The 16,804-nt window shown below is 43.0% G+C and overlaps 1 protein-coding gene across 1 annotated transcript; it reads right to left on the bottom strand.

The window, feature by feature from the left end:
- Positions 1-310: 310 nt before the first annotated feature.
- ggt1b (gamma-glutamyltransferase 1b) lies at positions 311-16,343 on the bottom strand. Its single transcript, XM_061075724.1, has 12 exons — positions 16,177-16,343; positions 15,846-15,976; positions 15,642-15,731; positions 15,200-15,392; positions 14,960-15,120; positions 14,298-14,447; positions 12,999-13,135; positions 12,594-12,781; positions 12,363-12,490; positions 11,908-12,020; positions 11,687-11,800; positions 311-992 (listed from the first exon to the last, which is right to left on the bottom strand). The coding sequence occupies exons 1-12, from the start codon at positions 16,341-16,343 to the stop codon at positions 846-848; spliced, it is 1,719 nt and encodes a 572-aa protein (XP_060931707.1). The 3' UTR covers positions 311-845.
- Positions 16,344-16,804: the final 461 nt, after the last annotated feature.

The following is a 16,804-nucleotide window of genomic DNA, read 5'->3' as shown; positions in this document are numbered from 1 at the left end:
TATTTTTAATTTATACTTTTCAGTGATTGTAATTGTGTAATCCGATTTACATCCCGGTTGAGAGAAGAGGTGGCCAGAGTCCCAGTGGGGACAGGAGCAGCAACAGCTGTAATGTTGTTATGGGATCATTACAGGCCATTGCACTCTGGGTTGTTGGGAATTACTGTAAGTCATTAAATATGTGCTGCAGGACTGTTTGCCCCCGAGGTGTTTTACAGCAGCGCCCGCCTGCTCTCTGTGTTTCCTTTTACCTCACATGAACAAGCCAAGTGAAACATGTTACTCTTAAATGACAGAGTTCATAGTTGAGTTCGCTGTTGGAGTTTTGATTTATTGGTTTAATATTGCGTTTAGTTGTTAGTTATTACTGTGGGTGTCACGTACATTTCAAACGTAAATCATTACAACAAGCAGCTCCACACAGCTGATGACGTGTGCTTCATAAATAAGTAGGAATCAAACACATTTCTGACTGGGACACGCACAAAAATAATTTCAGTATCACTATATTAAATAATATTCCACGTCTTCCTCAAAGTTCATTTTTCTATTTACACACAAAGAGGAGGTGACACAGAAATAAAACTTAAGATTCAATATTCAGAATCAGTTTCAGAGTGAGGCACTTTGTTGTCAAGGTCATAACAAACAATGGTTCTTCTGTTATCTGCTGCTATGAAGTACATGAGCATTATTCTAACGTAATGAGAGAACAATCGTTGTCAAAGACGGCTGAGGGTTTGCTCCTGCCCCTTTGAAACCTGTCTAATCTCACAGTTTCCACCAGATTCAAGATTCACACAGCTACAGCCTCCATGCACAGTCACAGGCGTGTGTTTACGACCTCAGTACCCCGCAGCGTAGGCCCACTTGCGAGGATCCGACTGAGCGTGGAGTCCGTCCTCGTAACGAACCACAGCCTGCACCACAGCTCCGGACGCTTTGAGGAACTCCGTCTCGTGGTGCTTTGCTGCCAAACCCTTCATGATGTCCTGTAAATGACAAAATAGATAATGTAAGTAAAGAATGGGATAGCATCAGTGGTGTATAAAGTACTTGAAAGCCATACTTGAGTAAAAGTACAGATATCTTACTTGAAAGTGACTTCGGTAAAAGTAAAAGTCACCCGTCAGAAAATTACTTGAGTAAAAGTCTTAGAGTTGCTCATATTAAATGTACTTAAGTATCAAAAGTATCTGGTGTTGAAATGTAGCAAAATTAAAAAAGCTAAGTGCTTTTTATAGTAGGCCTATACAGACACAAAACAACCCAAAATTGTTCAGTTCAGGATTTATTTCAACTGACTGAAAAATTATAACACTATATATATAATGTATAATTTTACAAATTTTGAACCAGAGATGCTTAGGTTAAAAAAGTATTGGACAAGTGAATCTGAACTTATAGAGAAAACAAAGAATCAACACAACAGAATAAACAAGTGCCTCTTGATTCTACCTAAGAACACTAATAGACCTGCCACTAATAGACCAAATTAACCTTTTGTGTCTATTAGCTGTATTGTGTAACTGCCTGGATGTTTACCTGCCTGTATATCTGCCCGCCAGCTTGTCCACGCATCTACATGTAAGCCTGTTTATTTATCATTAGACTATCTTCACTGAATGGGCCTGGGGTTGTGTTTGCATTTGTTTCCAGCAGGGTGACAATACACCTGTAGGGTATCTTGCCTGTAGGGACGGCAAAGTGAAGACACAACCCTGCTTGAAGTTGTACACATTAGCCAGTTTGTACAATACATATATAAAGACTCAACAGCTTCTAAGTTGTGTTGAATCAGCACAAAGGGCGACTAAGGATTGGAATTGGCAATATATAGATATATTGTAACTGCCGCACATTGGCAGTTTGTTTAGTTGGTTAACCTCCCGTTTTTGGTTCCTACTGGTTATAATGGCACTGGGGCGGAACTAATTGCCGCCGTCATATGTTTCTTACACCACACCTTTAAGCGACGTACCTAGCCAAACAGCGTGAAAGAAGCAGCACAATCAATAAGCTATAAATTAAAGTTAAAAGTAAAAGCACATAAGAAGAAGAAGAAAAAACTATAAAGGACAAGCAATAGGATAAGATTCCCTCAAGTAGTAAGCAGTGGACGAGGTATGTTTATCATTTATTTATATCTAAGAAGAATGTGAACGATTTTATTGTGTTGCTTTCAATTGCATGGTTGTGCGTGATAGTGATTTGCATACTATGTAAAGTTGTGAATATGTTTATGTAAGTTAAGTTTGTAAATGTGCAAGTTAATATTGAGCTGCGGGCTGTATGTGAGGTGTGTGTGAAGTGTTTTTTGGTGTAATGTAACACCTGTTGTGCTGCTGTAAAAACGGACATTTGCATATTGTGAATTTGTATTTATTTTCATTTATTTTTCTCTCTAAACCCAGTTCTCACGGGTTGGTTCGACCTGGAAATAAAACCCCGTTTTCTAACAAAGACCTCTGGCCTCGTGTGAACTACTTGGGAGCTACAGTGAGAACTCGACTGCTCTGCATGAGTAGCCGAGGAAGACGCAACCAGACAGCAGCGGCCATCTCCATGCCGCGTGTTAACCCAAGTAAAATGTCAGAGTTTGAGCTAGCCCCTGAGAGTGACGAAGAACGTGTCAGTGATGATGACATGAAGCAGCACTGCACAGAAGCACAACCACAAACGACCGAAGGCACTGAAGCTGATAACCCCACTACCTCACAAGAGCCACAAAGAGGCCAAAGAGTTCGTAAATTGACGGAGAAGGGCCAAGAACTGCACGATGAGCAAGTAAGAAAGGTTGCACACCGTTTCAGCATGAGCTACGAGAAGTGGAAGACTATCATTAAGGACGCCAAAGGTACGCTGAGTGGTCAATGCTCAAACAACCTGCTGCATGAACACATTACCAAGGTCAGCAATGCCTCAAATAATCTAAATGATGTTTATGAAGAGCTAAGACACATCAAAATTCCAGACCAAGACACACGTCGCAGAGTAGACACCTGTGAAGCAGTAACAAAGAAGATAATCAAAACTGCAAGAGGTTATCTAAAAACTGAAAGGGGTGAATGTCAAGTGGATGATAAACAAGGTGTTGAAGAAACAGGATCTGTGAGCAAGTCTGTAGTCTCAGATAATATAAGCATTAAGTCTCAACACACCAAGTCCTCCAAGTTCTCTGCCCAAAGCTCTCGAAGCAGCTCAAAAATCACATCCAGACGTTCAAGTCAGTCTTCTTCACACAGGCAATACGCCGCTGCCGAAGCTGCTGCCAATGAAGCCGAATTTCAAGTTCTGCTCGAAAAGGAACGACATATCGAAGAACTTGAAAAACTTGAAGCTGAAGAATCAGAGAGGAAGAGGGTTCTTGAAGCTGAAGAATCAGAAAGGAAGAGGGTTCTAGAGGCCAAGCGCAGGCAAATAGAGCGAATGGATACATTAAAGAATCTAAAGGCTGCCAAGGCCCGACTGCAAGTATATGAGCAGAATGAAGGCTCAGATGAAGAAGTGGAACCGCTGCTCCATCAACATTTCCCCTTGAAGGAGGAAAGGAAGGAGGTCAAACAGGAACGTAACCTGTCAAAGCATCACCCTCAACGACAAGCTATGCCACTTCTGAACAAAGAAGATACCACTGCAGCCCTCGTGAAAGTGTTTGCAGACTCCATCAGCGCGAGTCGTCTTCCCATACCTGAACCATCAATGTTCAACGGCGATCCACTCAGATTCAACGACTGGAAGGTTTCATTTAAGACACTTATTGACCGGAAAAACATACCAGGTGACGAGAAGATATATTACTTGCGAAGGTATGTGGGTGGAGTTGCAAAAAGGGCCATAGAGAGTAATTTCCTTCTAGGCACAGAGTCCGCCTATTGCGCAGCGTGGACCATCTTAGAAGAGAGATATGGCAATCCATTCCTCATAGCCAAAGCCTTCAGAGACAAGCTTGATTCATGGCCCAAGATAAGCTCCAAAGGAAGCTCAGAACTCCGAGAACTTGCTGACTTCCTCCGTGGCTGTGAAGCCGCCATGTCTCAGATTGAGGGTCTTGAGATACTCAATGACTGCAATGAAAATCAGAAAATGCTTGCTAAACTTCCAGACTGGCTGAGCTCAAGATGGAATAGGAAGGTTATGGAAGAGGAAGAACATAGTCGCAGGTACCCAAGCTTCAGTCAGTTTGTCATGTTCGTTACACGTGAAGCAAAAATCGCTTGCAACCCCATATCATCCCTCCACGCTCTAAAACCAGTTGAATGTGAGAAGAGCAAGGATCCAAGGAACAGAGGTCCTGGAGCAAAGGTATTGGCGACAAATTCAGACGAAAAGGCTGCCGCCACAAGCTGTGTGTTCTGTGAAAGGACAGGGCACAGTCTTCACCAGTGTTTTAAATTCAAAGATGAAACCGTCTCTGACCGGGTCAAGTTTGTGCAAGAAAATAAGTTGTGCTTTGGCTGTCTGAAGTCTGGCCACCGCTCAAAGGACTGCGAAAACAGAATGATCTGCAAAACGTGTGAGAAAAAACACCCGACTTGCCTCCATGATAATCGCACCAAGGAAGGAAGGAGGTCAACAATGCCTGATGCAGCAAGAGACATGTCAAATGGACGCAAAATTGAACGGTCACAGGATAGGGCAACAAGAACCTCACTTGAAGCAACATCCAATAGAGTCCTCCAGCATGTCAAAGGCACTCATACATCCACCATCATCCCAGTGTGGGTGTCGGCCTCAAGTGAGCCTGATCGTGAAGTTCTTGTGTATGCACTTCTTGATACACAGAGTGACACAACCTTTCTCCTGGACGACACTGCAAAGGCTCTACATGCGAAGAACGAACCAGTTCAGCTAAAACTCTCAACAATGGCTTCAAGAAACACTGTTGTGTCCTGTAGGAAACTGACTGGTCTGCAAGTAAGAGGAATGCATTCGGACAAGATAATTCCCCTGCCAGTGACCTATACAAGAGAATTCATACCTGCAAACAGAGATCATATTCCCACACCAGAGACGGCGAAAGCATGGCCACATCTCGAACACATCGCAGATGAGATAGCTCCGCACCAAAGCTGCGACGTAGGCTTGCTAATTGGCTACAACTGTACTCAAGCACTCGTCCCAAGACAAGTGGTTTCTGGGGAAAAAAATCAGCCCTTTGCACTGAGAACTGACTTGGGCTGGAGTGTAGTTGGCTACGGCAACCTATCACTCGACTATGGAGACGCGATTGGAGTGAGTCACCAGGTCATCGTTAAGCAAGTGATACCAGGTAATCCATCCTTTTCAAACCTCACAAGCGAAGTGCACTACGTCTGTAGAACACAAATCCAGGAAGTTGTCTCGCCTTCAGCTGTCATCAAGGTGCTGGAATCTGACTTTGTGGAAAAAGCTTCAGAGGACGGCAACATATCTCAAGAAGACCTCAGATTCCTGTCAAGGATGGAAAAGGGCATCAGGCTCAAGGAAGATGGTCATTACGAAATGCCACTGCCATTCAAGAAAGACAGACCTAACTTACCAGATAACAAGATATGTGCTATCCACCGTCTCAGATGCCTAGAAAGGAAGCTGAAGAGAAACAAGCAGTACTACCAAGACTACAAGACCTTCATGGACGAGACCATAACCCGTGGAGATGCAGAAAAGGTCCCACAAGAAGATATCAGCAAAGCCCCAGCATGGTACATTCCCCACCACGGGGTGTATCATCCGCAAAAGCCTGGGAAAATTCGAGTCGTCTTTGACTGCTCTGCAAGATTTAAAGAGACATGCCTGAATGATCATCTCCTGACAGGCCCAGAGTTGACAAACACCTTGATCGGAGTCCTCTGTCGGTTTCGTCGAGGTCCTGTGGCAATCATGTGCGATATTGAGCGCATGTTTCACCAGTTCCACGTGAATGCAGAAGATCAAGATTACCTACGTTTCCTATGGTGGGAGAATGGAAATCTCGAAGCAGAACCCTCCATCTACCGGATGAAAGTCCACCTGTTTGGTGCAGCCTCCTCACCTGGCTGCGCCAACTTTGGACTCAAACACCTCGCTGCTGAAGGACGTGGACGCTTCAGTGAAGACACCATCCGCTTCATCCAGAATAATTTCTATGTTGATGATGGGTTGGCAAGTGTAACATCTGAAAGGCAAGCGATCCAACTAGTGAAAGAGGCAAGAGAACTATGTAGCACAGGCAAACTCCGGCTGCATAAGTTCATCTCTACCAGCAAGGAAGTCCTAGCCACAATCCCTAAGGAGGAATGTGCTAAAGTTGCCAAGGACTTGGACATGGCACTCGGAGAGCAACACATGGATAGAGCACTCGGTGTTCAGTGGTGCGTGTCTTCTGACCAGTTCCAGTTCAGAGTGCTTGTCAAAGAAAATCCATTTACCCGAAGAGGAGTCTTGTCCACGGTTGCCTCAGTATATGACCCGCTTGGGTTCGTGGCACCCTTCATCCTGGTTGGAAAGCAGATACTGCAGCAGATGTGTCGTGACAAGCTCAGTTGGGATGACCCCTTGCCTGATGACCTTCGACCCTTGTGGGAATATTGGCTCAAAGACCTGAAAAACCTGGCTGGTGTGAAGATCCAGAGATGCTACACTCCACCAAGCTTCAACGTCCAGCACTATGAGCTCCACCATTTTTCGGACGCCAGTGTGTCAGGCTACGGAGAGTGCTCATACCTCAGAGCGGTCAGTACATCAGGTGAAGTCCACTGTACCTTAGTCATGGGAAAGTCAAGAGTCACCCCTTCTAAGGTCACGACCATACCAAGACTAGAGCTGTCAGCAGCAGTGGTAGCTGTCCGCATCAGTGACCTGCTCAAGAAAGAGCTCGAAGTAGAATGCCTACAAGAAGTATTTTGGACTGATTCTATGGTTGTACTTGGATACATCAGTAATGAAGCCAGAAGATTTCATGTGTTCGTAGCAAACCGTGTAGAACGCATCAAGCGAAGCACAGAGTCAGCGCAGTGGAGGTATGTGACTACTGAGGAGAACCCAGCAGATCACGCCTCAAGAGGTCTCACGGCAGAACAGCTTGTAGCCTCTAACTGGTTCACAGGCCCAGCCTTTCTGTGGCAGAAAGAGCTACCAAGTGGAGATGTAAAGGTGGGAGATATCTCAATTAGTGACCCAGAGCTCAAGAAGGCCCAGGTTCATGATACTCAGGCAAAGGAGGTGAGGTCGCTTTTAGATCGCCTACACAAGTTCTCAGACTGGTTAAGAGTGGTAAAAGCTATTGCCAGGCTCCAGCGCCGTGCAAAGGAGGTCAAAGGTCTCAAGCCGAAGTCCTGTGAAGCCAGCAGTCTAGAGGAAAGAAGAGAAGCAGAGATGACCATAATCAAGATGGTTCAACATGCAACCCTATCTCAAGAAGTCCAGTGCCTCCAGCATCACAAGGAGATAGGTCGCAAGTCCAAGTTGAACAAGCTAAGTCCATTCCTGGATAACAAAGGAATCATCAGAGTGGGAGGTCGCTTAACTCATGCTGCCCTACATCCACATGTGAAGCATCCAGCAGTTCTTACAAAGGACAGTCATGTGTCAGCATTGTTGGTCAAGCACTATCACGAGAGAGTGCACCATCAGGGCCGAGGAATGACTATGAACGAGCTCCGCTCGAATGGCATATGGATCCTTGGATGCAGCAAGACAGTGTCATCCCATATTTACAAGTGCACTAAGTGCAGGAAGTTCAGAAGAGGCACTGAACAACAAAAGATGGCAGACCTCCCGGAAGATAGGATGGACACTACTCCTCCGTTCACTTACTGCGGGATGGACTGCTTTGGACCATTCCACATCAAAGAAGGAAGGAAAGAGCTAAAGCGTTACGGGCTATTACTTACCTGCATGTGTTCTAGAGCAGTACACATAGAGATGCTTGATAGCATGACCACCGATGCCTTCATTAACGCTCTGCGCTCCTTCATCGCTATTCGGGGAATGGTACGGCAGATAAGATGTGATAGAGGGACAAACTTCGCTGGTGCAAGGCGTGAGTTTGATGAGGCATTGAGAGAGATGGATCAAGAGGAGCTCAAGGAACTGGGATGTGAGTTCATCATGAACACCCCAGCTTCAAGTCACATGGGTGGTGTCTGGGAAAGACAAATCCGCACCATCAGGAGTGTTTTGACGTCTATTCTAGAACAGTCAGCCAAACAACTTGACTGTTCCTCTCTACGAACATTCTTATACGAAGTCATGGCGATCGTGAATAGTCGACCTCTGACTACTGATAACCTGAATGATTCATCTAGTCCAGAGCCTTTGACACCGAACCACATACTGACCATGAAGTCTACGATTATATCCCCTCCTCCTGGAAAGTTCGTTAAGGAAGATATTTACATCCGCAAGAGATGGCGTCGGGTTCAACTCCTAGCCAACAACTTCTGGTCACGATGGAAGAAGGAGTACCTCTTAAATCTCCAGCACAGACAGAAGTGGGTCAAAGACTGCAGAAACGCGAAGGTTGATGACATCGTTCTACTAAAGGATGAGCTGACGCCGAGAAACCAGTGGAAGTTAGCTAAGATTATCAAAGTCTATCCCGGGAAGGATGAGAGAGTAAGGAAGCTCAAGCTGCTCATCGGCGACTCAACTCTGGATGTAATGGGAAGGCGCACCTCCAAGCCGGTTCACCTCGAGAGACCCATTCATAAAACAGTCACACTGTTGGAAGCAGACTGAAGACCACAGGGTTTTAAGCCTACTCTGTTTATTAGTGACCAAATTTACTTTATTTGATGTTTTATATGCAGTATATGTCCTTAAGATGTTTAAGTAATCACAGGTGATTGGTGGGAGTGTAACTGCCGCACATTGGCAGTTTGTTTAGTTGGTTAACCTCCCGTTTTTGGTTCCTACTGGTTATAATGGCACTGGGGCGGAACTAATTGCCGCCGTCATATGTTTCTTACACCACACCTTTAAGCGACGTACCTAGCCAAACAGCGTGAAAGAAGCAGCACAATCAATAAGCTATAAATTAAAGTTAAAAGTAAAAGCACATAAGAAGAAGAAGAAAAAACTATAAAGGACAAGCAATAGGATAAGATTCCCTCAAGTAGTAAGCAGTGGACGAGGTATGTTTATCATTTATTTATATCTAAGAAGAATGTGAACGATTTTATTGTGTTGCTTTCAATTGCATGGTTGTGCGTGATAGTGATTTGCATACTATGTAAAGTTGTGAATATGTTTATGTAAGTTAAGTTTGTAAATGTGCAAGTTAATATTGAGCTGCGGGCTGTATGTGAGGTGTGTGTGAAGTGTTTTTTGGTGTAATGTAACACCTGTTGTGCTGCTGTAAAAACGGACATTTGCATATTGTGAATTTGTATTTATTTTCATTTATTTTTCTCTCTAAACCCAGTTCTCACGGGTTGGTTCGACCTGGAAATAAAACCCCGTTTTCTAACAAAGACCTCTGGCCTCGTGTGAACTACTTGGGAGCTACATATATAATATCTTTGCAAAAATTATATTGGCATTATAGTGAGTGGAAAACTGGGCCTGATTACCCAGGGTTCCATTTGGCGAGGTCCAATAAAAAACCTGAATTGTGTGCGTGAATATGCAGTAGTCCACAACACAGTGTTTGTTTTTGGTTGTGTTGGCCGAAAGTTGTTTTTGCGTTTGCTTATATAATTGGTTGAGTTGTTTGTTTTTCCATCTTGACTTGTTTTAAATCTGTTTGTTTTGTTTACGTGGGCGTGTAAGACTAAGTAGACACGGCCAACCAATGATAATCTATTTGCCAACAGTTTTTGTTTAAACCAAGTACTTCCAATATTTTCTTTAAGAAAAGTAAACCACTTGCTGCTTCGAGTTATGTATTTATGTTTAGATGTTGACACGAAGCAGGAAAGGGAAAACAAATGTGAATTGAAAAAGGAATACCTTCAAAAAATTATGTAAAGTCACCTAATAAAAGCCCTCAAAACGCCAATTAATTCGCCTGAATAATAATCCTTACAATTTCAATAGGGCCTCACGTCTGTCAGTGCTTGGGCCCTAATAATAAAGACTGAACCGAGCTCCTGCAGGAGCGAGAGAGCGAGAGAGAGGTGCGCCGTACATAAAGCTGCACGTTGCGCCAACCTCCGCTGCTCAAGTAACGAGCCAGTTTTGAGAATGTAAGAAGTAGAAAGTACAGATATTTGTGCTCTAATGTAGCGAGTAAAAGTTAAAAGTCGTCAGGAAAATAAATACTCAAGTAAAGTACAGATATGTGAAAAATCTACTTAAGTACAGTAACAAAGTATTTCTACTTTGTTACTTCCCACCACTGGATAGCATAGATGGGCTAATAGATACATTTGTTGATTTAGGTTGATGTTTATTTTCATTTGCATAGATCGAAGACCAGCTCTTATAAGAAAAAAAAGGAGAAGTTAAAAGAGCAGCAAAAAGTAATAAAGAATAAAAACACAAAATGTAAAAAAAGAATATATCAGAGTCTGCCGACACCTGTTTTAAATCTGCTTGTGAAAACTCTTTTGTACGTCTGAAATCTAAGTAAACGATGAAGCTGTGATGTGTCGCACAATCAGTGGGATGTTAATGTTGCATAAGAAGTTTATATTGTAGCATTGATAACAGATAAGACATCATAGCCAGTTTGGCATTTATTATTATATGAGCCAGCTAATGATTTCACGTCAGAGTAATATTCAAGGTTCTGTTCTCTTCTTGGAAACTTTAAGGAAGTAACGCATATTTAAATGTGTAGCTGGAAATATCCTGGTGGAAAAGAAAGAATAATGAAAATTTTCAAAAGTTAAGTTTAAAATTAGGGCTTTCCTAAAGAGGCTGTAATCTAATGATTCCAGATATCTTTGAATGCAGATCACAAGAACCGTTGATCTTATCTGCTTCACACTTAGGAAATATTTTTTTTAAGTGTAGAAATTGTATTTGGTGTGATTGAGACGTGATTTGTTCAATATTTATAAAATTTGAATAAACAGGCGACCAACTCTGCGATCACAACAACAGTGACAAAATCGATATCTGATTCTCCCGTTGGGGTTCTGAGTCTCTAGGTTCACTGAACTTTGAACAAACAGGTGAACTGCTCTTTGTGCAGCTTCCTGGTTCTGCAGACTGAGTCCAAGATCTGCTTTTTATTTGCTGCGGCTAAATTCCTGCAGGTCTCTTTAACAGCTGCAACCAGCAATAACCACAGGCCACACAAACGGCCCATTTGAAACAGGCATTTTTACAACGTCCGCTGCATTTCTTTGAATAATTGAACAACAACGGTCTGTGTTTACACCTGCTGGCTACAAACCGAGTCATGTTTACTGTGGGAGGAGCAGCAGAGTCACTGTTTAGAGGAAGTTTTGATCTTTACCTGAGCAACAATGACAGCTTATCAGAGACTCTGGTACAATATGTGGACTAAAGTTCCAAACTTTACGAGCACTTCTAATTCATCACGAAATAAATCAGTCTTTATTTCTGTCCAGGCCACAAATGACACCATTACCAAACCCGGCGCTGTGATATGTTTTCTCTTAGCTCCATTACAGATCCCTGAAGGTAAATATAATGAACAGTGTCCCCGCTGCCAGTGTTTGGTTGAAGGATTGTCCCCACCCCACCACACCACACTGGCCCTGCTGTTCATCATATAGATCAGAGCCGTTTGCCGTTTGGCTTCGACACTCACTTTGTCAAAGGCGGGCTCGGCGACAGTGGCGTTGGGACTCAGCTGGTTGTGGAGCCGCGGCAGCGACACGGCTTTTTCCAGATCGTAGTCGAAGAACAGTGTGTTCAGAATCACCTGGAACACAGAAAACACAGCAGCCACGGGCGGCTCCTTAACAACAACACCACGACTGAGTGATACAAATGCTGAGTCAGCTTCTTACTGAGGTTTGTGTCTCATACCTGAGCGATAGAAGTCGTGATTTTAGTTCCTCCCGAGCCTCCGACCACCATCTTCACCTTGTTGTTTTTATCAAAGAGGATGGCTGGACACATGGACGACATCGGCCTTTTCCCTTTTGAATAGAATTGTAAGTCCAGTGTTATTTATGTTTAATTGTCTTACAATGTTTGATTGATTATTGGATTAATTGTTTTGATGGGCCTCATAGATGCATATCCTCACAAATATTTGTTTCTCGTGATCAATGTCAAAATATCCACATTTAATCGCCTTGTTATAATCAATAATACTTTAAAACTTAGAAATGGTGCTAATACATGTGATTGACACTATACCTTTGTCTCAGTACATGATTTTCTTTTACTTTCCAATCAAGACTGCAGATTGATATTACGGTTTTAGTGTTTCCTGAGGATCCTGTATTTCAGTGTGTGTGTGTGTATCTTTATCTAACCTGGCCTGATGAAGTTGTTGGGTGAAGGAGGCACATCGAAGCCGTTTGTGATGTACGGAGAGCTGAAGTCGTCCATCTCGTTATTGAGAAGAATCCCCGTGGATCGTGACATGACTTTGGAGCCCAAACTGCAGGAAAACCAAAACACCATTAGGACATCAGGGGAGTTAGAGACACACAGTAAGTAATGGTGATGAACAATATTTATCAAGTCCAGTGAGGACATCATACAAATGGTTGATGGTGCTGGTGGCCGCCACAGCGCTTCCATCTTCTGCCACCACGGACATGTGCGAGGTCCCGTGGTTGTCGGGCACGTAAAACTCCGGCTCATAGTAATTCATGGGATGTGTGGTGTCGTCTGTGATCCTTTCACGCAGCTCGTTGGCAAAGAAACTTGAAGTCATATTCCGGATGAGCTTGGGGACGATAGTGGGACATTAATAATGGATTGAAATTTTACTATTGAATAAACAGCAAATGTGTTGGGTTAGTATTTCATATTTCTATTGCCATGTGAGTTTTTTTGTGGTTATATTAAGCCAAATTTTGTTGTGACAACATTAATTAAGAAATTTGACCCTGTATCTAATCCCTCTTCCATCCCCTTAAAGGAGTTGTAAGTCGGGTCCTTACATCGGTGAGGTTGAGAAACTTCCGATCTCCGAGCAACGTCCTCTTTGCATAAGCAAAGCGAAAGGCCTCCACGATGCGATGGTACGTGAGGATCTTATTCCCGGTGCTTCCCATACTGTCCGACGTGAAGTTGTACCCTGTGGAAAACACAACTGGTATCAGTAACTAGATTTAAACCGCGGCCTCATTCATCCGTCTTCATTCCAATGGCTGCTCAGGTAGAATAAGACGGGGCTAGAACAGTCTAGACCCAGAATGCACCCGTGTTTTTATTTAGTCTAAACGCTGCTGTGACGTGAGTATTTGCCTGAGCTGGCAGGCAGAGAGGAGGGAAGAGGAGGAAAGCCTCTGGGAAACAGCTGAGGTTTGGTTTGACGGGTCTCAGCTGTCGGACGGAGACGGGAGTCGCGGTGAGCTGCATGAAAGTTCTGGGCGGTCTCTGAAATGTGTGGGAAGCCTCCACCACTCAACTGTGTCCAATTAGAGGCAAATTGTTGAGATTGGTGTTAAGGTTCAGGGGGATTACACTCTTTAAAAAGGAAGTTTCTCATTGAATCCCCAGAGGCAGACACTGTCACTGGAAAGAGAGAGAGTTTGGTTTCAAATCCAGAAGCAGCCGACACAAGGAGGACGTGAAATCAGACCGACGGAAATAACACATGATTACATGATGATAGAAGGAAAGGTAGCAAGGTAGTAATGGTTCAGGAGGCCCCATCTGATTGTTTCAGGAAGCGTTACCAGATGGATTATTGTATTTGCATGATAATCTTGCCCTCTGTACAATGTACGATCAGAAATATATATTACACTTAAAATAGCTTTCTTTACATAACAGAGCAACGACAGATGTTATTTGTATGAGGCAAGAATTAACTCGTTATATTTTCTCATTTGTTCTTCCACTTTCAGTTTGTTTGTGACACCTGTGGAATTTAAGTTTTTTAAACTTTAAAACAGAAGTCGAGTTGAATATTGAAAAACTACATTAGTTGGCACGAACACAACTTTTGGGGGGTAAAGTTTGTAGCCAACGATTTGAACATTGGCCTATGGGAAGAAAAAAAACGCTCTTAGTGTTTACAGCCTAAATTATATTGTTGCAGACATGTGACACTATGATTCAAGGTGCTGTTAGGTAACCTGAGGATCAATGGAGCACTTTATTTTAAGAGGAGCTCAGCCTGCTGCTCACAGAGGAGTCCTTTCTGCGACAGTGACTAGCGAAGTGAAGGCAGCTCACATTAAAGCTCGCTCTCTTCCCACTCGGGTGTTTTTGGACAACACATCAAGGCTTACCATTCAGGATGTTTAATATCAGCGAGAGCACAGGGCCGCTCGCGGGGGCATTTGGAACAGCCATCTTGTACTCCCCCACATCCACACTCAACGGTTCCTCATCCAAGACAGCCTTATAATCCCTCAGATCCTCCATTGTGATGATACCGCCTAAACACAGATCCACAAACACTGGGAATGCACACTTGGACAGAGCTGGAAACACAAATCCTGCCTATACCATGGAAAATTAGAGGAGCATGTTAAATACGATATCACATATCCTGAAGTGCTCTCAGCGTATGACTCCTCGTGATAGCGGCAGTCGCAATAATGATGACAGCTCTAATGTATTTTTGCTCAGTGGGTACAGACACATGATCTAATCTGCACAAATTTAATTGCAACTTCTTCACCATTAATCACAAAGCTGGAAACTTGCTATTGTTGTTATTTGCAGTAGGCAGGTTCTTGTTTAGAGTCTAAAATTAATTCAGTTAATCATATACTGCATTACATAATGTGACCTGAAAAACAAAGAAAAGCAGCTTTTTCTATGAGTAATATGTGTTTATCTAATTCTCTAATTTGATTAAAAGTAGATTTAGGATAAAATAACGTGAAGTCTGGCTATTTGAATAAAATCTAAGAGGTTTTCTTGAGACAATCAAAAAATAAATTACCTCTGGCTTGAATATCGTTGACAAGGTTCTGAGCCAGCGTTCCCTCGTAGAAAGCATCAGGACCCTCCTCAGCTATCCTCTTATAGGTTTGTGCAAGTTGGGTAAATGTAATGGTTTCGTTTTCCTTCAGGACTTCACTTGGTGTCCGACAAAACACTTCACTGAAAGAGAGGAAAGGATAACTTAAAGACGGCGATGAAGAAGTGAATGATTTCCATACTTTGACCTGACGTCTCTCACCACAGAGCTGGGTCATTGATGATGATTTTCTCGTTTTTGGACAGAGCAGAGGCGAGTGCCCTGCCCAGAGGAAAACCGTTTTCTGCAAGAAGAATGCTCGGCTGGAACAAGTCCTTCCACGGCAGTTTACCATGTCGCCTGTGTGCCATCTCGTAACCTCGAATCTCCCCTGGTACAGCAATAGACAACCCTCCTGCCAAACAAGGAAAAACAAGGGAACAGGTCCTTGTGTTATTGGCTCATAACTTATTCCAATATCAGTTTAGGGCACTTGTGCAAATAGTTTCAATCCCCATTTCCCTGAGCTAGTTGTGTAGACTCAATTGAGACTACACAAACAAACACTAATCCGTCATTGTCTGTCACTATCACAAGGCCATCTTATGTCACAAAAGCTTTCCTTGGCTCATTTCCATGTCTGATAGCAAAGGTTAAACATTACCTCTCTGAGCTGAATCTGTGCTGTTCCCAAACATGTTCTCTGTTGCATTGCTTGGTGCCGTCTCCCTGGCGTCGATGGTCTCAACTTTACCTGTTTATAAGTGACAAAGGAGGAAAAGCCATGACAGGATCCAGGTTATATTGGAGGTATGTGGGTCTGTTTTGCAAGTGGGAAAAGCAAACAACAGAAGATTTCATTGCGTACCAGTTGTTGCATTGTAGATTGTGAAGAAAAGTCCTCCTCCGATGCCCATACTGTGAGCGTTCATGATTCCAACACAGAGTAAAGCAGCTATGGAGGCATCTACTGCAGATCCTCCTTTCAGCAGTATATCTCTGTGGTAAAAAAATATATATTTAAACACATAGGAGAGATGAGCTGGAGGATTATAGTAAACATCTTAAGATCCTGTGCAGGTGAAGCATACAATAAACACATTAAAAAAGAGCAGGTTCACTTGGATTACATGCATGAGTGTGTCTGTTTATGTTTTATGTCTGAATGCACGAACAAGTCTGTTTACAGTATCTCTCACCTGCCGACCTCTGAACACGGCCCAGCATCTGCTGCCACAGCTGCCTTGAGGTACACGGGCTGAACTGGGAGCTTCTTCGTCCCCACGGTGAAGAAGACACCCACAAAGGTGGCAACGGACGCCACCAGCAGTATCGCCACGGCCGCAAAGATTGTCTTCTTCACCATTTTAACAGCTACAAATATTTATTGAATGTCTGTTAAGAGAAAAGCGTATAATTTGAATCTGAAAATTTATGAAAATTCACCTGAAATAAAAATAAACTGCACTTTGGGAAATTAGTAACAAGTAAAGCCCACTGTAAACTCATTGGCAAGAGATGCGAATGTCATGTGACCAGAACGTCTCATGGTTGAGCGCACAGCTCCACCGAGGCCCAACACTCACACATTCAATGATATCAGTTCCTTAAATGAGCCTTATTGTTTTTAATCATAAATCCATGAATTTTTTAAAGAAAGTTACAAAAAAAAAAAATATTCGACAAATAAATTAAATGGTTCTTCCCTGACCCATATCTAGGCTTCAATCCATATTTTGTGCTACTTTTGTGTATTGCTGCTAAATAACAGACTAACAAATAAAAAACATAAACTCCTTGACAGATGTATTTAACTGGAATCAATTG

Source organism: Limanda limanda, chromosome 1, assembly GCF_963576545.1.
Source record: "Limanda limanda chromosome 1, fLimLim1.1, whole genome shotgun sequence".
In the NCBI taxonomy this organism is placed as follows: Eukaryota; Metazoa; Chordata; class Actinopteri; order Pleuronectiformes; family Pleuronectidae; genus Limanda; species Limanda limanda.
This window is presented reverse-complemented; position numbering and strand designations above follow the sequence as displayed.

Excerpts from the sequence above, each read along its gene's own strand:
- ggt1b (XM_061075724.1), bottom strand. The coding sequence starts at position 16,343 with ATGGTGAAGAAGACAATCTTTGCGGCCGTGGCGATACTGCTGGTGGCG. Across the intron at positions 14,448-14,959 it reads CAACGATATTCAAGCCAGAG|GCGGTATCATCACAATGGAG; the intron begins GTAATTTATTTT and ends ATCTGTGTTTAG. Across the intron at positions 13,136-14,297 it reads GATATTAAACATCCTGAATG|GGTACAACTTCACGTCGGAC; the intron begins GTAAGCCTTGAT and ends TGTTTTCCACAG.